The 27,443-nt window shown below is 45.9% G+C and overlaps 2 protein-coding genes across 16 annotated transcripts; one reads left to right on the forward strand and one right to left on the reverse strand.

Moving 5' to 3' along the window:
• The first annotated feature begins 120 nt into the window (after positions 1-120).
• On the forward strand, positions 121-27,443 carry LOC116431865 (peroxisomal leader peptide-processing protease). Of its 10 annotated transcripts, none has more exons than XR_012999779.1 (8): positions 121-642; positions 2,043-2,142; positions 24,218-25,030; positions 25,163-25,365; positions 25,421-25,566; positions 25,722-25,917; positions 26,483-26,664; positions 26,790-26,939. XR_012999779.1 is itself a non-coding variant. In XM_031987890.2 (8 exons), exons 3-8 carry the CDS (start codon positions 24,309-24,311, stop codon positions 27,288-27,290), a joined length of 1,644 nt encoding a protein of 547 aa, XP_031843750.1. In that variant the 5' UTR covers positions 121-642; positions 2,043-2,142; positions 24,218-24,308; the 3' UTR covers positions 27,291-27,443. The 10 variants fall into 10 exon arrangements, 8 of the variants coding, with proteins under 8 accessions (XP_031843750.1, XP_076228573.1, XP_076228574.1 ...); XM_031987890.2 differs by lacking the exon at positions 26,483-26,664 and adding an exon at positions 27,199-27,443 and having other exon boundaries at positions 26,790-27,074; XM_076372458.1 differs by lacking the exon at positions 26,483-26,664 and adding an exon at positions 27,199-27,443 and having other exon boundaries at positions 25,454-25,566; positions 26,790-27,074.
• On the reverse strand, positions 2,135-23,230 carry ITP (ion transport peptide). 6 transcript variants are annotated; one of them, XM_076372464.1, is made up of 5 exons: positions 8,476-8,690; positions 7,766-7,923; positions 7,110-7,681; positions 6,538-6,658; positions 2,135-4,714 (listed from the first exon to the last, which is right to left on the reverse strand). In XM_076372464.1, the coding sequence occupies exons 3-4, from the start codon at positions 7,676-7,678 to the stop codon at positions 6,538-6,540; spliced, it is 690 nt and encodes a 229-aa protein (XP_076228579.1). In that variant the 5' UTR covers positions 7,679-7,681; positions 7,766-7,923; positions 8,476-8,690; the 3' UTR covers positions 2,135-4,714. The 6 variants fall into 6 exon arrangements, with proteins under 6 accessions (XP_076228579.1, XP_031843758.1, XP_031843757.1 ...); XM_031987898.2 differs by lacking the exons at positions 7,766-7,923; positions 8,476-8,690 and adding an exon at positions 23,091-23,230; XM_031987897.2 differs by lacking the exons at positions 7,766-7,923; positions 8,476-8,690 and adding an exon at positions 19,104-19,255.

Consider the following 27,443-nt stretch of genomic DNA (forward strand, 5'->3'; position numbering starts at 1 on the left):
TCAATTTGATGTTCACCGATCGTGATTCCATCCATTTCTGACCGTTCTCCCAAAAATCTGCAGCATCGTTTGGCACGATCTTGAAGCTTCCGGTGGAAAACAGTCGCTGCGTACCGTTAACCGGTGATCTATTCCGGGGTACATCGCGTCATCGATTCGAGTCGATCTCGTAGACAAGCGTAAACTCGCGACTCGCGTCGAAAGGCGGTTCGTTCTATTACGGATTACAATGGTCGGGTCGCGTGACGTAAAGCTAACCGTTTTCTTACCGGCGACACGTTTCCATTCGAAACGGTGCGCTCTCTGGACTTTAATCTCTCGGAATATTTCTCGGATTTTCTCCGACACGCGTCGTCTCGATTCTTCCCAAGACTGATTGACCGATCGATCGATCGATTTGTTTGTCGATCGTTCGATCGATCGAGAAATTAGGCAAACGGGTACTTGGGTGGGTAGACGGGTAGAAGGTAGAGAGGCACGCGGGAAGACGGAGAGGGAGAGAGAAGAAGGAGCTCGCGAGAACAAATTTGAGATAGAGAATGGAGTGAAATTTAGCACGCGAAATAAATCAGCAGATAAGCGGCAAAGTGACGCGAGCACACGCAAATATGCGTAGTTGAATGACTCTGCTTATTCGACAAGGTAAGCCATTCCAGTACACACGATATAACAGTACTTAGGAAAAGTGTCGTTGAACGCGCCTATACATTTAGACAGAATTATTTACCGTTGGATCACGCGTAGCGTATCGTGCGTATCAAAGACACAATTCGGGATTTTGTTCGCCTTCGACACGCGTACGCTACGGCTTAATCCAACGGAGTCGTTTAGTCGCGAGAACGGGTCGGAATGCGAGGTTTTTCAAAGAGAAGTCGTATTCGGGCGGAAACTGAGTTTAAACGAGACGCTGATTTGTTTGAATCACTTGTTTATTCACGCGCAACAAGAATAGACTGTGGAGTAGCTGTATCGGTAATTGTTTGCGTACACACACGGTGCGTACACATCGCTTAAAGGTACATGAAGCGGATGTACGCATGTTTACGTACACACAAGTGTCTTTATGTATAGACGTGCACACATACGTGCGTGCGTTTAGTTGAAGGCGTGCGCACGCATGTACACTGACGCGTACATCTCTTTATACGTGTGACAACCACGCGTTTGCTAATTGTAACATATATTTTTATTTATATTATTTATATATTTATATATATGTATATATGTATATACATATATTTGTATGTGCATATACATATATATATATACATACATATTATATATTACATGCGGCATAATGTAATATACATTACATATAAAATTTTACAAGAATCGAATCGAATAGAATCGAATCGAATAGAATAGAATAGAATAGAAAGGAATAGAAAGTAATAGAAAGTAATAGAACAGAATAGAATAGAATAGAATAGAATAGAATAGAATAGAATAGAATAGAATAGAATAGAATAGAATAGAATAGAATAGAATAGAATAGAATAGAATAGAATAGAATAGAATAGAATAGAATAGAATAGAATAGAATAGAATAGAATAGAATAGAATAGAATAGAATAGAATAGAATAGAATAGAATAGAATAGAATAGAATAGAATAGAATAGAATAGAATAGAATAGAATAGAATAGAATAGAATAGAATAGAATAGAATAGAATAGAATAGAATAGAATAGAATAGAATAGAATAGAATAGAATAGAATAGAATAGAATAGAATAGAATAGAATAGAATAGAATAGAATAGAATAGAATAGAATAGAATAGAATAGAATAGAATAGAATAGAATAGAATAGAATAGAATAGAATAGAATAGAATAGAATAGAATAGAATAGAATAGAATAGAATAGAATAGAATAGAATAGAATAGAATAGAGTAGAATAGAATAGAATAGAATAGAATAGGATAGGATAGGATAGGATAGAATAGGATAGAATAGAATACTCATCCTTAGCCGCTTTTTTCGTTTCTACTTGCGCTTAGCTCTAGAAGAGGTAACGAATCAGAAAAAGTTTCTCCATTCCAGAGAGTCCGTGACAATTGTGAGGGGATTTTCAGACGATTTTCAGACGATTTTCAGACGATTTTCAGAGCAAACTGAACACGCAGGCTCACCAGTTGAAACGGCAAGTTTAATATTCCTTTTGATCTAATGTTCGTTATTCCGTGTTTTTCGTGTTCCCATTTGTTCACGCGAGAGCGTATCGAAAATGTGGTGCGGCTGGGGTTCCGAATGGTTCGAGTGCCACTAAAGGTAATTAACAAAAGCAACGAAATGTCGGCGCAAGAGAAACGAAATAAATACGCGTTTCGGTAAAGATTTCGGAACGGCAACAAAGTCGGAATGGCTTGAATACTGATCTTGGAATGGTTCGTTATTCCCTGGAAGGGGAATGCGTCGCAGCGTTAAATCGTTAAATACAATAATATTCGATAACATCGAAGGAGTTTCGTTAGCGTGCCAACGAATCCTATACAAGAGTAAAAATCAGAGATCATCTATTGTTGCGTAAATATACGCGGAAACGAGGAATTCTGCTCGCACAGTTTCCTACTCGACAAGCATATTGGAAGAACATTGACATACATGTAAGTTTTCTGACCGCTTTACGATCGTTTTCTTCCGAATTTCAGAACGTGAACAAATAAATAAATACTATGTATCTACTACGTACGGACAACTCCGTTCACCACTTGACAGCGTCGTAAAGCTTTTATTCGCGTTTCGTTCTTTCGAAAACTTCCGACTTGTGGACTGGGAGTTTTCGCAGCATTGCCATACCAATCATAATAACAATAAGTATACTATAACCTGACAATATAGTAACTAATAATTAATAATCAATAATCAATAACCAATAATCAATAATTAATCGTTCATAATTTCATAATTAATAATAATAATAATAATAATAATAATAATAATAATATTAATAATAATTTTAATGATGGTAATGGTAATGGTAATGGTAATGGTATTGGTAATGGTAATGGTAATGGTAATGGTAATGCTAATGCTAATGGTAATGGTAATGGTAGTGCTAGTGGTAATAGTGGCAATAGCAATAATGATATTAAACATGTTAGCGGTATTTACAAATGAAACAAAAGTGGTAACGGTCCTTGTTGTAGTTCAAATCTGATAGCAATGGTAGCGAAAATATTGGTAGAAGAACAGTGGAAATAGTACACGGGAGCAGCAGTTGCAATGTACTCGGTGGCGACAACGACGATTCAAGCATTTCTAAAATTGACATTTCAGTTGCAACAATGGTTGGAACGAGTGAAAAAGTATCTAAGAAATTTACGTTAACAGGAAACGAATAAGAACTTTTGCAATAGACGTTACCGGCGCGCGTTACGGTTACGGTTACGGTTACGGTTACGGTTGGGGCTAGGGTTAGGGTTGTTAGAGTTAGGGTTAGGGTTACGGTTACGGTTACGGTTACGATTACGGTTACGGTTTCTCAGATATTCCGAAATTTCAATTCAGTACCTTTTTTCAGTACCAATCGTGAAAAAGATTCAACGACTGGCAGGAGAATGAGCTTTACGACAGCAACTAGAAATCATGCATTGCACGAGTATTATTTCTCTGTTCGTGTACCTGTTACACATCATTTGATCGAGCAAAATTTTCTCATCGGAATTTCGATGAACGAGGCTAGACTCTATCCATCTACTTCGCGGAAGCACACGCTGCATAAGTAACACGTACTCGATTGATTTCTGCTAAAAATTAATATCGATATCAATAAAATAAAAAATAATAATCGCCGTAATAACGTACGGCAATGCTCAACATAAATAATTAATAATTAATTGGGTAAAAACATGGCGCAATACGAGAGCGCAAATATTCTGTCGACTAGATTCGTATGGATTAATCGCACGCACGCACGCGCATGCAGGCATGATTCGCTCACACCGTTTCGCTTTCCTAGTTTGATATACAACCTTTCGTAAGAACGAAGACGGCGAGAGCGGTGGTGACAACGCGTACAATAATGGCAACTGTTGTAACGGACCATGATTCGTGTTTGCTTCTGGTCAACACACTGGTCCAACCGCATCTGTCGAATTGTTCTCTTCTCCCGTCTGGTATGCCTGTTTTCATTGTTTTCGATTGTTTTCGATTGTTTTCAATTGTTTTCGATTGTTTTCGATTGTTTTCAATTGTTTTCAACTGTTTGTTTTCAACCATGTTCGCGCGTCGAATGGAATCGTTTAATCGAACAGATGCACGCGTTGCCAGCACCGCCGTCGGCGCTTCAGGTTTCATCGGTTTGCAAAAAAGAGGAGGAGGTATGACTGTTGTATAACGTGCTGCGAATCCTCAGTGAGTTCAGGAGTGTTTTCCATCTTTCGGAAGTCACGAAGAATGTAATACTAACGGATGTCGGGATTTCTCATGCACCACGGGTGTAATCGTTACGATTGCCTCCGGGTGACGCTCGGTTTTCGTTCCTCCCAGTGGTATCGATCGTTAACAGGAGAATTGTTCATTGCGGATATCGTGAATATGAACGTGAACGTGAACGTGAACGTGAGCGTGAACGAGTCGTCTGTCCGTGATCCTGTTCTTCTTATTTCTTCCGCCCTAGGTAATCGGCCATCTCCTGGAACTTTTCCTTCTCGTCCTCGAGCAGCAACGCTTGAACGCAGCTTGTAAAGTATTGTGTACCGAAGCAAGTTTGCCTAGAAATAGAAAGAAAGGCGCACGCAGCAATGCGCCGAGCAATCGGTTAGACAAGTCTACTTTTCTCGTTTCCCTAGGCTTTGGCTGTGTCATCGGTATTTCGAATCAGTGTTACACTCGAACCAGTTTCTCGATAAACTACTCAGGATTCGTTTGTCTCATTCGTCGAATCTCGTTTCAGTTGTTTCGCGTTTTGTCGCCCGCTCGAAAGATCCATTCAACTCCAAGCTATACCGAATCTATACGCGCGTATCTATCTTTTTCATCCATCTGTGGTGTCGCGAATATTAGCGGTTTCTTCAAACTTTGCAAATTCACACGCACATATACTTGATGGGAAACCGAACAAACGAATCCATTCATGAATCGGAATTACGAATTACCGTGCAATCCAATCGTGATTGAACGGAAAATCGGATTCGACTACCGATTCTGTCAATCATCTCTTGTAAAAAGAATAGTATCGTAAAAAATTCTATGCTATCGCGTGTACGTCATCTCCGCTAAAAACCTGTAAAAATACTCGATCACTGTAAAAACTGTAAAAACTGCAGAATCAGTGAAAATCATGATAACTGTAGAAACTGCAAAAACTGCAAAAACTGCAAAAACTGCAAAAACTGCAAAAACTGCAAAAACTGCAAAAACTGCAAAAACTGCAAAAATTGTAAAAATCGTAAAAACTCTGAAAAGATGGATCAACGTTTTCGTACTCGGTGTATCGTCGACGATATCTCGTTTCCTGTACTCCTCTGAAAAATGTTGACGTAAAATTGCAAAAAATTGAGCATCCTGTTGAAACGGTGCGAAAAAACGATAACAAAAACATCGAAACGCACACGAGTTCGTATTATCGGGAAAAGTACTTATCGAGAATGTCACGGATCCAATGAAAATGTGTTGTCGATACTGCGTGGAATCTACCTGATCCGCGATAAGACTGAAACAAGGATTCGAAAAGGAATCCCTTTCGAATGTTTGGCAGATCGAAATAGTCGTAATTCGTGCACTGATTTGTTACGGACTGTATCCTCCCTGTTGCATAATCAAAATGTTTCGTGCGAGCCAAACGACGCGTGGACAAGTAGACTCGCACTTGGACTCACGCAACGCAGCCATTGCCTATTATTCCGGAATAAAGTGAACGACCAACAATTACCTAAACGTATGCCCAGGTTCGGCGAATTTCACGTGTAACGTGTCACGTGTCGCGTGTCGCGTGTCGCGTGTCGCGCGACACGTGTCGTCGCGTCAAGTACATTGGTTCGTTTGGAAACTGTTGAAAGGACGTCGAGAAGAATCAACTATACATGTGCTAGGTATTACTTGTACTGGAAACCGATTGTACAATATGTACGAAAACGCGTCGACGAAGATGGTCGATCGACGACAAGCAACCGAAACGTACGTAAACTGAATAGATAACAGGAAAGAAGAAACGGCAGATTCAAGGAGAAGAAGACAACCGAAAGAATCGGAAAGACTAGGAAATCAGAAAACTGGGCAACTCGGAGTCTGGGAAAATGGGAAACGAGAAAGCAACGAGTATTAACTGAAATCTGTAGAAAAGTAATGGAAAAGAATAAGGACAAGCGGGTACGCGTGCACTGGAAAGGGAGAGGAACACGACGAATTTGGGTGATTTTCATTTTGGGAGGAAATGGGGACTGCTTTTGAACGGTGATGAATCGTCACGTGTGGACAATGGACGAGAAAATGATTAGTGGAAAAAAAGACGAAAACGAAAACGAAAACGAAAACGAAAACGAAAAGGAAGGACAAACGAGCAGAAAGAAATCATAAACATAAAAAAAGAAGCTACCTAAACCCCGGGTTCTGCTCCGTGAAGTTGCTTGATCCACGTTTGGATTTTCTCTACTTCATCCTGCAGCAATAGCACGTCTAAGCATCCTTTGAAGTACTCCGAGGTGAAGCAGTTTTTCCTGGAAAAACGTGAAAACACAAATGATACCAATGATAAAGGCAAGCGTACCATGGATCTGCCAGATCCGAGAGATCTGTTCGCTGAAAGTCAACGATAGAAATGCCGTCTCGTTTAACATGATTGAAAATCTGCTGGAAATCGTTATTCGATTCGTTTGAAATTGTTGAACGTTTCAGTGGGCCGATCGCGAAGATTCTCAGTGAATTCGACGAAATAATCTTTGCGGTTCTCGCGTTTCGAACGTTCGAACGAATCCAAGAAGTAACAGTGAAACGTTCAACTAGAGAGCAACATTCCAAAAGAGATTCGAAACTGTTTACAGGTAAAAAGTCGAAAGGAAGCTGAGAATAAAAATCGAAAAGCCGTATAACATGCGAAAAGCAAAAAAGCAGCAAACGACAAGCAAACGGCGAAAACAAGTATTTAGAAGTGGATAGAAACGAGGTTACCTGCACAATTGATGTAGCTGAGGCTCGCGAAACAAGTTGTAGCAGTCCTCGCAAATACGATCCAGCCGGGCGAAGATGCTCTTGTCGTATATACCTTTGCATTGGATATCGATAAAGGACCTTTTACCTAAGGGATGCCCGTTTAAGATCCCAGCGTCCGTTAAACCGATACACGACGTGACGAGCAACAGTGTCATTGACCAAGCCAGAATAGAGACCAGCCTCGGACAAGGTATCGGTACCGATATCGTGGACGACGACACGATCGAAGAGTCGCTCGATAGCAAAGACAAGCTCGAGCAAGCCGTCTGCTCGACGTTCCAGACATACGGTGACAATTTCGAAGTCGACCAGCTCGACGAAGCAGGCAAAACGATGGATGACGTCGGGGTGGTAATGGATGTCGTCGGTATCGGGCTCGGCGTCGGTGTCAGGGCCGACGTCGACATCGACGTCGGCGCAGCCGGTGATAGCAGTACGCTCGAGACGGACGACCGAGACGTTGAAAGTAGCAAAGACAACGACGAAGGAGACGACGACGCCGATCGAAGCCCCTGTTGTCGGTGCATAGTCTGAAAAATAGGAAAACCATCGTCATACACGCAAAGTTCAGCCCGATTTCCGGAGGTTCCAGTCGAAAGAGAATGGAGACGAACCGAGTCGGTCCAGGATTGAATTTCCTTCGATATCGTCGCGACGAGAAAGGAAGCGACATCGATTCGTTCGCATCGACGATTATTCGCGTGCACCAGTTGCTTTCGAATTAAACTCGACTCGATTCGATCGAGGAAACGAAGCTGTCGCGACGATTTAGCTGTGGCAAAGACAAAAGAGACTATCGTTTCTATCGTTTCTATCGTTTCTATCGTTTCTATCGTTTCTATCGTTTCTATCGTTTCTATCGTTTCTATCGTTTCTATCGTTTCACGGTGGTCGGAACACGGATAGCTAGCAATCCTATTTAATCGAATTTACGCGAACGCGGCGTTTCCCCGAGAACTACTCGTGTATATGTACTCGATACACCATCGTGCGTGTGTATCGTTGAATTCACTTGTACGGGCAGTACTCGTAACATTCCTACACTTGTACGCTTGAATGTCCTCTGCTCGAGACGATTTACGACGGTCCCAAAGGAACGCTTTCGCGTTACTCGGCTGCGTTTGCCTGCGAGAAAAAATGCCGACAGTAACAGTAACCGCACGATAGTACGCGACGACCGCGTCTAGATTAATGAATCTAAAAGAAACACGTTGAATCGGCGTCGGTGTCGGTGGCGGTCCCGTTCAAGCACAGACCCCGAAGAGGTTCTGCTTGCTTCGAAACAGCGCGAGAAGTAAAAGTAAAGATGTAAAGCACTCCTAACCAGTTCTGCGGCAGTCGTTGTGAATGGACCACACGCAAGTAGGCCCCACCTGTAAACGTCCTGAACCGACAACTTCATTAAGCAGAGCTGAATCGTGAAGCGGAGCGGTACGGAACAGCGCAACACGAACAGGACACGACACGGCACTACACTGCACTGCATTACAAGACACTACATTACAAGACACGACACGACACGACACGACACGACACGACACGATACGTCACGTCACGCACGTCACGTCACGTCACGTCACGTCACGTCACGTCACGTCACGTCACGTCACGTCGCGTCGCGTCACGTCGCGTTACGTCACGTCACACGCGTCATGGCAGGGCGCGGCACGGCACAACACGATTCGACACAGCAGGGCAAGGCCCGGCATGTCGCGATAAGACGCGACATGACTCGACATGACACGACATGACACGACACGGCAGGACATAGCAGTATTGTACGGTAAATACCACTTAGCAGTGCGCTGGCCCAAGGGGCCTTCTCATGCGAGCCGACGCAGGGCAACGCGAGATTCTCGAACACACTGCGACTTCTTGTTCCTTTTTTCCTCGTCTGATCGGCGGCACCTGCACACGCTGAGGAGAGCGTTTCGCTCGGTTCTCTTTTTTCGGAACATAATCACCGCTCCCGGGTGGGATCTTATTTTTAGCCGCGACCGATTCTCGGAACTCTCGTACCGCTCCACTCTCTATCGAACCCCCACCTGGTAATTGCCCCCAGCCCGATGATTTTCCTCTAAAGTCGCTTAGCGTTGATCGTTAAAGATTGCCCTACGGATTTCTACACTTGCCTATGCTTTCTGTCATTGTCGTCTTTTACTTGTCACCCTTGATTTCGCAGCTCTTATTCGTAGCCTTCCAGCTTTCAATCGTCAACTGTGCTTTCCGACAATTTCTATCGATTGCTGTTCGATCAAAGATACGCTTAGACTATTATTTTAAAGATAATAATGCAATCGAGTGCGGTCTACGTCTCGTCGACGAACAGAATAAACTACTTTCATTACTAATAACGATGAATTGGATTGAATAGTTGATAGATAGGAGAATGGAGATTGGAGATTGGAGAGTGTAGAGTAGAGAGTGGAGAGTGGAGAGTGGAGAGTGGAGAGTGGAGAGTGGAGAGTGGAGAGTGGAGAGTGGAGAGTGGAGAGTGGAGAGTCGAGAGTAAAGAGCAAGTCGAGTGTTCTTAAACGAGAAAAAAGTCAATGGAGACCGGTTGCTCAACAGGTGAGGTCTTTCCTCGACCAAGCTACGCACAGGTGTGCAATCTGCAAATCCCCTTTAGCAAAAAACTATACACTCTTCAGCACCGTTTCACGGTTGTGTCGCGGTCCCTTACGAATACGTGTGCACAATACTCGGCGTCTTTTTGTTCACGAGACCCTCGTGTTCGTGAAAATCGAACGCTTCTTTCAGTGGAGAGACGATTCATCGATAAATTGGAGTTTACTTGATAAATGATGCGAAACACGATACAAACGGTCTAGTTCGAGTACAAGGAAGCGAAATGGAAAGAGAAAGAAGTAAGCGTCGAAAAAACTGAAAGACAGAGGTGCGAGTATAAATCTAGAGCGGAGACGAGTAAAGAACAAGCGGAAGAACGAAAAAGGAAAAAGGAAAAAGGAAAACGAGTAGAGGAGGAGCGATGTCGGAACCGAATCGGGGCCGGTTATCAGAGGTAGAGAGGAAGGAGCCACGAGGGCGAAACGATCTATATCGTTAGATACATCGTTGGCTCTCCTCACCAGGTGGTCCTCTTCCCGTGCCGGATGACTCAATCGTGAGAAGGAGTTGCTCGACGGGATCGCGAGAGAGGCTTCGCTAGAACCGCGTACACTTTGCGTCTCTGCGTTTCCCCGCGTTTATCCGTGTCCGACTACGAGCGTGTGAGTGCACACGCGACTGACTCTCTGCAAACTTCTCGACCTCCTTGGTTCTTCCGCGAGGGAAGGCTGTGATATTCTTGCAACTGGGAACATAGCGTATGCACGCGTGTACACCGGTTTCGTAATGCTATGTATATATATATATATATATATAATGATCTTGCCAACAACAAGACTTTGACTTTCTTTGGAAAATCACAGTTTCTGCCGGAAGAACCAAACAAACGGTCGGACGCAAACAATCGAAACAACGAACGAAGCACGCGAGTACAGCGACGAGATGGTTCTTTAAGCGATGCCGAGGCTGCAAAGCTAAATTACAGTCCGACGTTCCTTCGGCTACGATTAAACGATCAAACTTGTCTAGTAAACTAACGATACGTGCCGCATAGTCGCCACGATTTCTTTTACTTCTTTTTCAATTCGGTCAACGACAACTCGATCGTTCGGAAGTGAACCGAATTGGACGACGAAAAATGATCCACGGTCGAACAAGGTTCGAGAAGTTTCTGGTTGCTGGTACGCGGCTAGAGGTACTTTGAAAGTGCCGCGAAAGTGCTGGTTATCTGGTCATGATCGAAGATCAGAGTGGCGGGATAAGAACAGGTGGGAAAGAGAAGAGAGTGAACGAGGGAGTAACGATTGTTAAGGGAGCGAGGAGTAAGAGGGCAAAAGATAGAAGCAGGGAGAGACAGTGAGACGGTAAGATGGAGAGATGGAGAAATGGTGAGATGGTGAGATGATGCGAGAAGGTGAGAGGTGGCGAGCCAGACAGAGACAGAGACAGAGACAGACAGAGAGAGAGAGAGAGAGAGAGAGAGAGAGAGAGAGAGAGAGAGAGGACGGGGCGAAGAGCAGAACGTGGAGAAACCGAACAACTCGAAGAGAAGGAGAGATAGGCGGGTTGAACGGACGACGGAGGATCGAGGCGTTTGCAGTCCGGCGCGACGGCGTCCGGCGTCCTCGATCGCGGGATCTTGGAGCAAAACTAACGATCTCCCGCTCGCTTGTAAGATCAACACGACGATAATTTAATACACGAGATCACCACCCAGGTGTGCTCTGACGTGTACAGATGCTCTGTGTAACCTCGACGAGAAGGGAACGGCTGAGTCGACAGAAGCGGGAGTCTGTATGCGATTCCAAACGCGAACTCGAGCTCTCGTCCACCTTTTCCTTTTCCTCCTTCTCCTCCTATTACTACTTAACATTAGTACTACTACTGCTGCTGCTACTACTGCTGCTGCTGCTGCTACTACTATTACTACTACTACTACTACTACTACTACTACTACTACTACTACTACTACTACTACTACTACTACTACTCCACCCCTCTCCTTAGCCGCCCCACCACCTTTTGTCATTCCTCGCCATTCTCCTAGCCGCTGTCTTTCTTCTCCTTCGAATCAAGAAAAAAGCAGCACTTTTAGATGTTGTCCAATTCGGGTGTTTCTCGAATCGTAGGAGAGCATAACGTTACCGTGCCACGACACTGTGTTTGCGGTACGAGTGAAAATTTCTATACTTTCCGTACTCGACTTCGACCTTCCCGACCAAGATGCAAATACGACCCGATACTCCTCACTCGTAGCAATCCGAATATCCAACGAACACGAGTACAGAGGCAAGGATAACGATAAGCAGGAGAGGAAGAATGAAAAGGAGAATGAGAAGAGGAAGGAAAAGGATGAGAGGGTCTCTCGTACGTTTCTGGCGTCATTCGGTTTCGTGGAAACAACTCGATACAGCGAATAAACTGTCAGGATGAAAAAACTGAAATGCATTCGACGCGAATCGTCGGTACTCAAAGGAAGACTACACAAATAGAAGAGCCAATGACGTCAATCGCTCGCGTTAATTACATAAGAACGGTCCTATTAACTTACGCCGCAGGCGAATAACGATTCAACATTAATCGATTCCAACAAACATTCTAGGGACATGTTGTCCGGGAAACGATTAACCGTTTCACCTTGTTCAATCCGATATTCCGAATTTGAATGTTTGCTCGTTCGATCGCAAGTAACCCTAATCCTAAAGGTTTAATACGATTCAACCGAATACACGAAGATAACGAATTGCAACGCATCAGTAGGTTACTCTGTATTGTACGAGCACAGGACGCGACCAATGCGTCCACCGAGAGCGAATTTCTCGATGGCCACGATCACGATCGCGAGGCGACGATAAATATATTCGATCCAATTGTTCCTGAAGCACACACGCTTCCCCGTACCTGTCACATCGCTGACGCGTTTAAGCCAAGCTGCTTCGACAATTTTTATCAGGCATTTCTGTTCTCGATACTAAGAATTTCTTAAATAGAATTCGGTAGAACAGTTTCAAGATCCAAATGAAATGAACCGCCGCAATTAACTTGTACGAAATTCGTGAAACGAACAAAGTTCCTCGCAACGAATTTGTGCGGAACGAAGCACAAGACACGTCGACATGAAACTTTGTATGTAATGCACGTAGTCGACGCACGGGTATGCGCAAAGGAATGTTCAACAGGTGTGTCGTTTCGATTGAGCTTTATACGCGCGAACACGCCTTTCCTTTCGTCCTCCTTTCTTCGTTCTGCCCCCTCCCTCTGTCTCTCTCTCTCTCTCTCTCTCTCTCTCTCTCTCTCTCTCTCTCTCTCTCTCTCTCTCTCTCTCTCTCTCTCTCTCTCTCTCTCTCTCTCTCTCTCTCTCTCTCTCTCTCTCTCTCTCTCTCTCTCTCTCTCTCTCTCGCTTGTGGGATCTTTCTCGCGCGTAGCCCCTTTTGATTTCTTTTTTTGTCGAGTGCATTGAAAAAAGTCGAATGCTACTTGTACAGAAAGCATCGGTAGGTGGATACGATAGTGAAGAGAAGAAGAGAGCATACTTCGAACTCGAAACACCTTTCGCTTTTTCCTTTTCGTCTCGCTCCAGTAGCCGAGTACCTTTGCTTCTAAAAGCAAATGTCGCGACGATAACAATCACGCAGAGTACGACAATGTCCAGACTGACCGAAAAGATGGCAGAGTCTGTGGATCAGAATCGATGAGAACACAACGTATAAGAATACGCGCGAGCGTCGACAGAGAGACTGCTGTTTCTGCAGACCTTGCCATGGTGGCATGTCTCTTCTCGGTATGCCTGGAATGGTTCTCCGACTAGGAGGTTAAGAGGAAGCTGTGAGGGGAGAATCACACGATTTATTTACGCGATCCGGCTGGTCAGGCTGCCAGACTCGAGAAGTGCAACACCGTACACGCTATCTCGCATATGTAGGACAAAGCCTGCTCTGTGATGGCCACAGTTCTATCGCGGTTCTGGGCAACGTTCCGATCTTGCTCTCTAGCAAACGTATTTCGAATACGCGATCGCGAGTCGACGATTGTCGCTATTCGTTTCATCGACGAAATACCAACGTGATCGGATTCGGACGAAAGTAGCCGGTAAACGACCTCCGCGACAGCGGGAACGTCGACAATCGTGTCGAAAGTTTAAACGACCGACGAACGGAGAAACTAGAAACTGACAAACTGGAAAATGGAAATGGAAATAAGAACGAATAGAAATACGAAGACGAGCGAGAATGCTTGCACGGCGACTGAAATTCAAGTAGGAGGAAGAGCAAGAGCAGGAACAAACGCAGAAACAAATAAGAGTAACAGAACAAGTAGTTACTGCTGGCAGCAACGTCGCGATTGGACATTAGCGGTGACCACTGTTGGTGGGGTAAAAGCAGCGTTCCGGCAGACAGCTTGGCGTCCTATGGTTCGCATTACGACAAGCTGCTGCTGCTGCTTGTGCTGCTAGGTCTGCTAGTGCTGGTGCTCCTGCTCCTGCTCCTGCCAGTCGCCTTCCTCCGTCCTTTGATTCTCTCGCTTCGCTCCACTGCATTCTACGCTGGACATTTCACTCTATTTTGCATCGACTCGTCGCGTTTAAGCGAGCCATCTGTCCTTTCCTCTCTTCGCAGTGGATACTTTTATTTCCCTTACTCGGCTCGCTAAATAGCATTTTTCGAGAGACTCGCACGTATCGTCCGACAACAGCCAAAGTAGCTTCCACGGTCGTCAACGATACACAGTGATATATCGAGAAACACGAATAGTAATTACCGTGTAGCAACATCTTATTTATTCAACTTGAATTGCTGTTTCTGCAGAAAATTTCATTCGTCACGCGTCAAGATGGTTCCCTCTAACTTCCTTAGACAGAATTGGGCCAAGAACGCGGCTGTTTTAGAGTATCCCGAGTCTCGGTGTAACAGGGATAGAACAAACAGGACCGAACCATGTTTGCAAACACGGAGGAGAAGCTGTCACGATCTAATACGATTAGTCTCCCATTTCCTTTCCACTTTCCGCTTCTGCTCGTTTCCCTTTTCCCTTCGCTCTTCGCATTGCTCTCTTTTCCTTTCTGTCGATGTCACGCTCGTAGAAATGAACGTAACGCAACGATTCGTACGTTCTCGAGATATCGCACGAATGAAACGAAATGAAACGAAATGAAACGAATTGAAATGAAATGAAATGTTCCGAGAGGGGTAGGAATAGTAGTTCAAAGTATACAACTAATTGCGAGATAATAAAAGTGGGTGTGTAGCGGGCAACGTGCACCTAGCAAAGTACGCACGCGCGCGCACGCTCGCTGAACGAGTTTCTCGAGAGGCGTGTCACTACGAGCTACAGGTGGCAGTCGCTAGTTCCTCCTACTCATTCTATGTATCCTCTTCCGTTGCCGTTTCTTATCTTTGCCATCTTCTTTCTCCTTCGTTTATTTTCTGAATCCCTATTCACGTCACTGGTTATTACGTTATTACTTCTTTCGTGTTTTTATAAGCAACGCGGCGACTCGCTTCTTTCCCCTTTTCCTTGCTTCGAATTACGATCGTATCGTTCCTTTTACCGTTTCCGCGTTTATGCTTTAAACGTTCATTCTTCTATCGGTCTAGTCGATGCTCGCAGTTGACAGGGAAATAAGAAAGCCGTGTATCCGGCCGACTAAAGGTCTGTATAGGATACAGGAAAACACGCGCGCGGTGAATACGCGTATTCGAAATTACATCGACGTGCCGTCCGCTCCGTTTTTCAGCAGGTCAGGGGATAGATGTATTTCAGGCTATACGGAATTGCTAATCCCCGATTAAAAGGAACAACTCGAAGAAATTTTCTCTTTTTTGTCTTTCTCGTTCTCCTCTGTGTATAATGGTGTGTTTCGAGCATGAGTCAACTCGTGTTTGGCCCTCGCTCGTCGCGGCCCTGAGTAAAAGATTCTCTGAATGAACTCTAAAGATAGAGATCCCCTGTACCCTTTTATTCTCTTTCTTCCCTCCTCTTTCTCTTTTATTTCTCCTACGGCAGCCTCTCTCCCTCTTTCTCTCTCTCTCTCTCTCTCTCTCTCTCTCTCTCTCTCTCTCTCTCTCTCTCTCTCTCTCTCTCTCTCTCTGTCCCTCTCACTCTCTCGCACTCGCACGCGCACGCACACACACGCGCGTTCTCTCGCTCTCTCTTTCTTTCCGTCTCGACCTGCTCTCTTTCTCGTGAACCTTCTTCGGATGGTATGGTCGAATTCGGTGCTACTATGTTCGATTCCGCTTCGACTCGAAGCTGGCCAAACCGATCGGACGCGACCGAATATCTCTGTCCGTGCTACACACGTCTCGCGATACCGTACACGATGTCTCTCGACCGATACGCACTAAATATTTCATCCGAAGCAAGACACGTTGGACCAAGTTCCCGTCTACGATAGGTTCGAACGTTCGGAGTTGCGAAAATTTGCAATCGTTCGATAGTTTATTCGGTGATTTCGCAACTGCTTTCAAAGTTGCTCGCCATTTTCGGAAATATTCTAAATACGGCCCGTGCGAAACGAGTAAGCAAAACAAAGAGATTCTTGACAGTTCGATACAGTTGAATCGATAGAATACCTACGAACAAGTAATAATGTGGTGAAACTTACATTTATGGCTCCTTTCGCCTCGTCTTTCTACGTTTCCCACTACGCTGCTACTCGTTTCAATTTCTTTATAGCGTCCTAGCTTTGTTTTTCTTCCGCTTTCGGTGTCTCTGTTCTTCTTTCACTTTTCGTCTATGTTTGTTGCAACGACGATACGTTCGTTCACATATCTTTACTCCTTCCACGGTCCGCCGAATGTTCTTTTCACGGAAATTCCCTCGGCAACAGTTTTACGCTCGTTTCTCCGAATTTCTTCGTTCTTTTCTCCTTTCCCTTCAATCGTTCCACTCCCTTCGTTCCCAGACCTGGCACCCTGCCGCGCGCCCTTGCCTTGGCTCTCGCCCTCGCCCCCTCTCCTTCGCCCTCTCCTTCGCCCGCTCCTTCGCCCGCTCCCTCGCCCGCTCCCTCGCCCTCGCCCTCGCCCTCGCCCGCGCCCTCGCCCTCGCCCTCGCCCTCGCCCTCGCCCTCGCCCTGGTCTTCGGTTCTGGACGGCACGTCTGTTCTCTCGGCCTAACTCTGTACCTCCCCATCCCAACCAACCACCCACCTACCCATTATACCTTCTCTTCTACCCCTTTCTCACTCTCTGTCTCTGCCTCTGTCTCTCTCCGACTCTCTCCGACTCTCTCCGACTCTCTTCGTCTCTCCTTATATCTCTGCCTATCTCTCTCTTTTCCTCGTCTTCTCCGAGTCTTTCTCCCCGTCGGCGTTCCGCTTCAATCGCTCGTTCCGTCTTTCCGTCGTCCCACCGAGTCGCAAACAGATTCGAAGCGGACGAAAGATTTATTCGCGACTCGACGAACGAACGAATATCTTCCGCCGGGTAGAGTCTTCACTCCCGAAACTGGTAAAAATAGTCGCGCTCGACGATACCACGGATACGTGTTCACGATTCGCAAGAGAACAAATTGGTCAACGTTCTATGGGCGAGCATTTATCGCATCAATCGTTTATCGGTACCCACGCGTTCTCGCTTAACGCACACGCAGTTACACAGGCATGCACGCACACGGAGATTCGCTTCTGTCCTTTTTCGCAGGAGTAACTCAAACGTCGCGGAAGGAAACACGCGAGACAAGTACCACCGCGGAACTGTGGTATCGCGATCTCGAGAAAGGCGCGCGCGCGGCAGAATGCCCGCCCGCCTCCTCGACCACCCACCCCCTTACGGCTCCGAGACCGACGAGAAATCGTCGAGACCGTCGCGTCGTGTCCCGTCGAGTCGCGATCCGTTTGTCCCGTCCCGTCCCGTCCCGTCCCGTCCCGTCCCGCCCCCATCTTGTTCAGACCCGATTCGACCCGACGGGATCGAAACACGCAAACAGATATATCGAAGGACAACCGTTCTCCGACACGATCCACCGCGCACAGGTGGCCCGTGCGTGACAATCCGAACAACTGATCCGATTGGCCTTTAAACCGTGGCCAAAGATTCCCTCCTTGCTCTATCCGCGCTCCCGTCCTATTCGCCCGACCAGCCGTCCGCCTCTACCTATTTCGTCAGGCTCGATCAACTTTTCCATTATTTCGCCATTATTTCCTCATTATTTCCCCATTATTTCGCCATTATTTTTCCCGTATGTCCGAGTATCGGTATCGGTTTCCGACCTATCCGCTCGTCGATGCGTTTCTCAACTCCGTGGTTTCTCCCGAATGAAATTTACCCTCCTCCCAACGACTCTTTCCAAGAATATGTTTCTACTCGTTCCACACAACTACATATTATAGATGCAAAGAGATGCGTCACTCGCGAACGTTCCGATTTCCTATATCGTAGAAACCAACCGTATATATCGCAGTGTACGTTTCTCGCCAGCATCGCTACTCCCAGTTTCGCATTCGTTTCCACCTTTTCTTTCTTCGGCTCTCCATAAACTCGGCCTCCTCCCCATTCTAACGCGATTGATCCACATTGGATGCGTGTAGATCTACCATCTTCGTACGACTAGTTTTGGATTTCCCCGAATACTTGCAAGTCGAGTGTATAACGTAGAAGCGGTTCGCGGATCGGCGAGTCGCTTTAACGAGTATCCCGCAGCGGTACGCGTAAATTCGCGTCTCAATTGCATCAACCGGCGATGCAGCTGCGTTGATTGTGATATTCAATCTCATATTCGAACATGGACCAAACGTACCTTCTCTTTTCTCTTCGAGCCTTTGGAAAAAACCGCGTTTCGCGATTTACGCTCGGTCGGAGAAAAATCAAGCGTGACAAAGTACCGGTGGGAGAATTTTTTCATCGGATCCGACAGATTCGGCGAACAAAGGAAAGGAATAAGATACACGCGACAGGCGTAACGATCGAAACCAAAGCGTAACGCTAATGTAACGTCGTTACGTTTGCCGTTACGAAAATGAGGTTGCGTGTCGTACACGCGCATTCCGTGCTACACCCTATTCCGTTTCATTCCTTCTTACGTCTAACGCGAATCGAGTCGTACAGCACTGCGGCTACCAACGATCGGAATCAGAATCGGAATAAGTGTAAAGAGCAACAGTTTCGTGTAGCCAATTCATTTCCAGAGATCGACTACACGCTATCGTGAAACGAGGGAAACGGTTAACACGATTTTGTGAATGTTTTACGGAGTGCCGATCGTAGAAAAAGTCCGAGAAACTATCGGTACCGAGAAGAATGGACATTACGAAAATGGAAACTAGCTGAACATTAGGAACGTTTCGTTTGAGCTCCTCGTGGTACGTTTCTTTCACTTTTCCACAGAGGAGTCGGTCGGTTTGTTGGTCGGATTAGGTTCGAGCGAGCATTCACTCTCGAAACTCACGTAGCGAATCGCAAAGTTGACACGACTTCTCGTAACGTGACGACGGTCGTTGTCCCCCATGGTGGATCATATGCGCCGGCGGCAGCTTCATCTCCCTCGACGAACACCGTGCCGGAACCGAATCAGTCCCACCGGTCCCAATGCTCCGAATCTCAAGGTAATTTCATCCCTGTTCGCAAAGCTCGCGGTAGCACTTTTTCGCGATCACCGGTCCAGAACTAGAACTAGAACTAGAACTAGAACTAGAACTAGAACTTGAACACCAACAGTTTCTGCGCGTACAACTCGGTCTGTCCTCGGTTTGATCACACCTGGTCCCCTCGAGCCCCCTCTAGTTCCCACTAGTCCTCTCTAGCCTCCTTTAGTCCACTTTACTCCGCTCCAGGTGCTCTAGTCTGGTCCGTTCGAAAATTAAATTACACTTTTCTCGCGTCTGCATTCGCTCGTTGGCTTACGATACTCGGCAACCGCGTATTCCTTCCTTTTCATGGATTTACCAATATTTCGATTGCATAACACCCAACTTGGATACGATACGATCCCGGGCTGTCAACAGCAAAGAGAGCTGATAGGTTTAATGTCTGTATCCGTGCCAGTCACTGCATACGCTCCAACTAATTTTCTCACGCGCTCGAGCTGAACATCGGTTGGTCGAGTATCCTCCTACCAGCAGAATCGTTGAATTCCTCGAACGTTGAGCAACACGAATTTCTTTCTGGTTTCACTTGATATATATAGTTTCGCACTCCTCCTCTTTTCTTTTCCTTTCTTTTTACTTTTCTTTTTACCTGTTGACTTTTGCTTTTTATTAATCACCGTTCACCACTCACCATTCACCATTCACCATGTATCTTGTATCTTTTGTCTTTTGTCTTTTGTCTTTTGCCTTTTACAAAAGTCTTCCATCGCTCACCTTTTAAATTGTTCTCGTATCGTCCTCTTTCGATACCTTCATCTTCCCCCTATACCCTTGTTTCGTCGGAACCCCTAGCCATGCTACTTTTTGTCGTCGTGGTGGTCGTCGTGGTCGTCGACATCGTCGTGGTGGTTGTAGGCGTGATTGTCGTAGTCGTGATCGTGATCGTGACGGCGGTTGTGGCCGTGGTCGTGGTCGTCGCGATCCCCGTCATCTTTGTTTCTCGATTGAAAGGTTGACCAAGCTTCCTTCCGAATCTCATAGATCGGGTATGTTACACAAACGAACGCAACTGTACACGCACGAGCTATCGTACTCGTGTAGTTTTACTCGTGATCCGGCAGTTGGTTCTGCACGTTACGACGGTCGTTCTTGATTCGATTATCCGACAAGGCACTGCTACCATTACCGGTACCGATTATTTCGCGACATTGTTTGTCGCGTTCGTCGAACGAACGTCAAAGTAGAAGGGGTTGATCGAGAAAGAATCGAATGTTCGTAACGCGTTGAATAGAGAACCGAATCGTTTCGCGATTCGATCGGGGCGGACACAGGCCGGACGGCAAGGTAAGCTACGGTACGAATCGATCGACTCGACTCTGCTCGATTCAATTCAATTACAGCAGGCATGCAACGATACTTGAGAAAAAAGAGAATAACGGATCATAGTGGAAACACACGACACCAATTTCAATCAGCTTCGACGGAGCATAGCAAAGCATCGATAACAGAGTAGACAATCGCGCGACGAATACTGACTCGAACTGGTCGCGTAGGGCTGTAAAGCACGCACACGCTTCGCCATCCTTTTCTGTTACACGGTCGTGCCCCTCCGTAGGTACTACTGCCACTTAACGCGAATGGACGGTTAAAAGACCCTCCTGTACGAGTCAAGCGACCACTCGAAACGACTACGATCAGCCTAGGTTCCTCTTGCGCGCAACCGTTCATTGCTACACCCTCCCCCCTACCCGATACCTACTTCGCTCCCACCCTCTCTCGTCACCCTTTCCGATACACCACACCGCGCGCGTGTTTCTTCGCGCGTTAAATCGTATGCACGTTGAGTAACAGCGAAAAGGTTGCCGCATTTATTTCTGATCACAATCAACGATCCGATCCGAACCGATGCGACCCGACCCTAGCCGATCCGATCCGATCCGATCCGATCCGATCCTGTCTGATTCGATATCGATTCGATCGATCCAAAAATTCCATCGACGCGCGTTTACCAAAACCAACTCGATTCGACAGCTTATTCAAATTCTCGCTATTGATCAAGATTCTTCAAAGATTCAACAGAGATGCGCGAGCCAAGGAATTTTTGCGTCGGTACAGGATATCGTGTAACGTCCAAACGACCATCAGTCGAGAATCGTGAAGTTATTACGTTGCATGCGTGAATTTTCCAACCAGTGAAAGAGAATCAGTTCCACGAGATGGATGCGAATGCGCGAGTAGTGGAGAAGAAGGAAGAGGAAACGAAGGATAAGGTGGAGATTTAATAAGAGAAAAGAGAAAATGTCCTTTCCCAATGAATGTATCGCGGTAAAATGCTATAAATAACTCGACAACTTCTCTGAAAGCGGAAAGTAGCTCGCCTTCGAGTTCCGTAGTAAATTCCCAGAATAACTTTCTGGATCGGTGTTCGATCGTTCGATCGTTCGATCGTTCGTTCGTTCGTCCGTTCGTCTGGTCGTTGAATCGTTCAATCGTTCGATCGACCGGTCGATCGATTAGTCTATCGGTTAATTGGTTCGCCGATCGGTTCGTCATTCCTTTCCTTTGATCGCGACTAACGCGCGATACGTTCAATCTGCTATCTTCGGTATCGGTTTGAAATTTATCGGGCAAGTGTTGTTTCCGATAAAAATCTCTCTCTCTCTCTCTCTCTCTCTCTCTCTCTCTCTCTCTCTCTCTCTCTCTGTGATAGATACAGGGTATGTACATTCGACTCTTCATAGAATTAGCAGCTTTCGCGATGGATATTATTAACGAAAATCGAGTACAATCGAAATAAATAATTCAACAAAGTACAGCCGACACGCGTACGAGTAGGAGAATTCGATGGGTCGATAGAATGTTGAACGAAACGAGAACGAGTACGATTAAAAGGTCTCTAGTAAGATTCTCGTGCGATCGACCCAAGACACTAGCAATTGCTGCGAATTGTAACAACGATCACGGGAAGCGAATCAATTGATATTTCCTTCTTTTTCCTTTGGAGGAAGCGGTAGGTATTCAGCGACGCCCAACGCGATACATTGATTCATTTCTACCTGCGACAAAGTTTATTCGTTTAATCGTTGACGCGATTTCTTTAAAATAGAACGCGGTCAGAAATATTCGAATCAACTTGAATCTGACAATGAGAAACTTACTCGACAGTGGAACAGAGTACGAATTGTTCTCTCGCTGAATCTTGGAGTCAATTCCAGAGAGGAAATACTTGTTCCGTCGACATCGAATTATATCGTTACCTTTTTCTGCTCGTTCCCTTCATTCTTGTCAATGTAAACAGCGAACGAGACGCGAATGAATCTGAATCTCTACCGCGAAACGAGATGCGGCCTACGTTTCGTTCTACTCGCGAACGAATCGGCACATGACAGGACGCACGACACGACAGAGAGCGGTGCTGTTCGGAACCAACGTGAGAATTACTGTTGCGTAGAGCCACGAGAATCTGAAAATCAGCAACGAGTAGAGTTTCGAGTGGACCAAGCAAACGTAACGCTCTTCTACCAAAGACTTTCCCGCTCCGTTGAATTCGGTATCCCCGCGCAGCATTCTCTAGTCACGCATGCGACACGCGACACGCGACACTCGACCCTCGAGCGCACGACACTCGACACTCGACACACTCGACACTCGACACTGAACACCGAGGACGAGCTCGGACCTCAAAGGCAACGATGGTCAGCGATGACGGTCGATGACGGTGGTCGACGAGAAATCTATGCTGAAGAATCTTTTCGAGAACGAAACGAGTGTAAGAGCAGCGCGGAATCGGCGAGTCGGAAGCACCGAGAGCACGGGAAATGTTCTAATTGATACCTCGAAAGGCGTACCTTGATATATTCTCTCCCTCGAATAGCAGCAACGGTACCACGAACAGAATCCTTCTGATCCGGGCGTCGCGGCGTTCCGCGTCTAATATACACCTCTCGGCGGGTGTTCCGTGCGCGCGTCCTTCTCTTTCAGGGAGAACCCCTTTCTGCGCTACCCCTTCGGGCTGCCCAGAGAATCGCCGTGTTATCGCTGCCCCCCGGTTTCTCTGCTTCGAGTCGCCTCCGCCTTCCTCGCGCGGTGCCATCAGCTTCCCACCTAATTGCGAACACACAGAAATAGAGCCTGCAATCTTCTTCTTTGCGGATAACGACTGGCTGACGTACTATTCCTCGTCGATTCCTTTTCTCCTCTATCTTTTATCCCTTGTCCCTCGCTCCTTGCCCTTGCCCTTGCCCTTGCCCTTTTTCTCTTTTTCTCCTTCTCTATTCTTCTCCTGTCTTTCTTTATTCGTTGCTTTTCATTTTCATTGGTTATTTTCTTTCATCTGTCCTTTCTCTTGAATTTTCTTCTCCAATATGTATGGGTGAACGTGCACCGTACGCGGACACCGTCCAACGCACTCGAAGAGCCTCGAAAGGAGAGCAATGAAACTGTGGGCGTTACACGGAAAAGAAAAGACGGTTGATCAACGACAATTTTAAGGTACACGTGGAACACAATCACAGAAAAATTGTCTCGAGCACACGTGTTTTGTATCGCTGAAATTAGGGGAAGTCGAGAGTGCAAACATCGCTCGAGACGCTACTAATTCGAATTCGCAACAAGGACAACATTTGTATTTATTATACAACAGACGATACCTTTATATCCTATTGGTATATCCCACTGCATGCGATCGTAAACGTTCCACGTAAACTTCCGAAATACATAATAGTAGAAAACACTCCGATAGTCCGGACACCCGACGAGATTCATTTTCTAGTTACTCGAGTTACTCAATCTTTGTATAATGCTAACCGCTTCACCTGAAATTACCGTCATGCTGGTTGAACAACGAAACGCTTATCGCTCGCACACACCTTGCCGAACTGCTCCTGCTAGCAGCCACGCAATGCAAACCGTTATGGATGATTAGACACGCCTCTGAGCATCTTCTTTCCGAATAACAAACACGTATCGTTTACAGATTCTCAATCTTAGAAGCAACAACGATCGGTTCTTTCATTCTGTTCGTTTTCTCGTACGAACGAAATAACGGATCAGCATTTTTACTCGCGATGGATGCGCCAACCAGTGTCTTCGTATCGTATTCGCCTTCCATGAACATTTCGACGAGCCTCTCGCACGGCTACACCGGAATTTCCATCGCAAACGGTTCGATACTTGCTCACGGTTCTATATTGGCAGCCGTTGCGCAACGATCTCGTCAATTTTTCGAATTTCTCGACGCACTGACCCCTGGAGAGATAACGTTGCTCGAAAGCCACGAGAGACTTCTCGACGATCCAACGTTTCTGATACATCGTAACTGCGACTCGCCGATAGATTTCGGAAAACCTTTAGCTATTTGGAAATGTTCACTGCTGAACGATACTATGGAGAATTTCTTAAAAAATTGGACTTTTCATAACGACGAAAGGTATGGTCGTCTCCTATTCCCCGTATTCCTGCTAATCGCATGCAAATCCTCCGAGCCGACTGAAACGGCAGCCGACGATGATCAGAGAGAATTGAAATCAAAGGTAACCATAGATATCAAAGTCGGGAAGAAAGTGAACGATATTTTACTGGAACTAGCAAAGCAGTCTATAAACGATCGACCTGCCAAAGGATCCGCGATCGAAATGTTCTCGACGCCCTTCGGCAATCCTTTCTTCGCCGACACAATCACTCGTGGAATAATCGGTAATTTGTTGGGAACGAACAACTGCTTGATGCTGATAGACGCCACTGTTTTGCCTGGATGCGAGGGTGGACCTGTATACTTGATCGGTGAACGGTGAGTTCTTCCGATTCCTCCATTGTGCCATTTCTCCCGGCACGCGTGCACATCTATTCCACCGTTGCATTAATCGTTGCTTTTCTCTTTCTCTCTTTCCTGTCCCATCGGCATTTCCCCATACGCGACAAGAGCTCGTAAAACTCTGTGTGGCATGGCAATCGCATCTTTCTGTCGGTGCCGCGGAGAACGGGTAGACTACACGCTCGCGGTGAATTTGCTACCGTCGCTGAACGAGATCCTTCAAACTCGGGTCACGCGAAACAAATCTTTCTGCTTGACCCCTATCGTTCTCCCTTTCACTCGGCCAACTGCTAATCGCAACGAAACAATTGGTATGTAAACGCTTTCTCCTCTTTACCATGTTTACCATCCTATCCTCTATTTCAGTGAATGAATCGTCCTCTCCTTTTCACCGGTTAGGCACACTAGAGCAAAGCGTCGCGATTGTAAGCTGCGGACTGAATTGGGGTACTGGCATCTTACTGGACCAAGAAACAGGAACTTTTATCACCTGCGCTCACGTTGTCGCGAGGGTATGCGTTTCAGTTTCTTTCAGTTTCTTTCAGTTTCTTTCAGTTTCCCTATGGAATATTCGTCGATGTTCATTGTTACGTCTAGCATGCTGTATCCTCGCCGGAGGATCAAAACTGGCGGTAGATATTCTTTTCTGCGTTCATCTTCGTTTCAGGCACCGGAATGCAAGATCGAGCTCGCGTCGTACGTTGCGTCGCGAAATGCTAGACCCGCATGGACAGCTCCAGCGAAACTAATCTACAAAACTCCGGATAATAGACCTTACGATGTTGCTGTACTGAGGGCAGATTTCAACTGTAAACAGACCTCGATGAAACCGATCAAACTAGCGGATAGCCCTGCCGTAAACGGTACGACGAATTTTTCGGTAGACAATGCACCCGACACATTCCACAGCGCTAACGACAAGATGAAATATTTCTTTCTCGACGGAAAAAAACTAATTGCTTCAGCCCATCGTCGGAATCGTTCGAATTAACGATTATCCATTCAGTTCTATAGAAAGCTTTTCATCTTTTTTTATAACGCACCTACACCGCTGGAGGTTATTCCAGTTGGTTAACGGTAACGACAATAAGAATTAAGAGTATAGGGAGATCGACGCTCGTCAGGCGACTCCGAGGCGACTCCGAGGCGCCCAGCGTTGCAAGGGACAGCACTGACCTTCTTTCGTCGACAGAAAAATAACTAGGTCTAAATTGGGCCAATTGATCGACGAGGGTAGAATCGACGTTTCGTCAGCGTTGAATGTCGAACGAATGACGCTACTCGACCGCTCCATCATCCCCCTCGCCGCTCGTTGCCACCCATTCTCCTCGCTCTACTCCCTTTGCTACTCGCGTTTCTTCGCTAGTCTTTCGGACTCCTTTCAATCGAGCCCCTAATGAGCCCCTATTGTCGACAACTATAAATTAGGAAGGAGAATACTAGCCGAATCAACGAGATTCTACTCCATCACTGATGCAATGACGCGATGACTCGATGACTCGATGACTCGATGACTCGATGACGCAATCACGCAATCACGCAATCACGCAAAAAGATAGATACCTATCGTGAATCGAACATTGTAAACCACAGAGGCCATCTTCAATCGCGTAAGATACATCACCGGCTTATAATTTACGTTTTTTCACGACTCTTCTCTTTATTAGTATTCTATAGACCTATACACCTATACACCTATACACCTATACACGTAAATGAAAATTATTTTTCACAGGGGAACCGGTACTTTCGATAGGATTTCCATTTTGTTCGACCGGCAGGGCCACCATCAGCAACGGAATAATATCGAAAACTTCCAAGTACATGCTTCAAACGAATTGTTGCGCCCAAAGCGGAGTCAGCGGAGGGCCTATCGTTCGACCATTCAGCCTCGAAATGTTGGGAATGATCGTTTGTAATACCGTCTCCACGAACGATTCGACATTGTATACTCGATTGTGCATGGCCATACCCAGCAGTACTCTGAAGGGGCCGTTGAACGATTATTTACGAACCGCTGGTACAAATTTAATTTCTCTGTCCACCTGTCCACCTATCCACCTCTATCAAACTGTTTCAATATGCTCATTTATATCGTACAAATTCAATTTACCAATTTCTTTTTAGCAACATCTCCTTTTCAGATCCTAACACGCTGAAAAATCTAACGCGATACGACCACGATATCGAAGCCAACTGGAATCTCCGCCGTCCGTTCATTCGATCGAATATATGATTATCGCATCACTGTACAACTACACTTCCATTATATACTAGAAATCAGGTGTAGATACATAAATAGCTATTTTTTACAAACACAATATCTTTTATTTTATACGTTAAAATTTGAAAATAAAAGATAAACTAAAAAGTTACGGTGGTTAGCCGC

The sequence above is a fragment of the Nomia melanderi genome, chromosome 12 (genome assembly GCF_051020985.1).
Source record: "Nomia melanderi isolate GNS246 chromosome 12, iyNomMela1, whole genome shotgun sequence".
Classification (NCBI taxonomy): Eukaryota; Metazoa; Arthropoda; class Insecta; order Hymenoptera; family Halictidae; genus Nomia; species Nomia melanderi.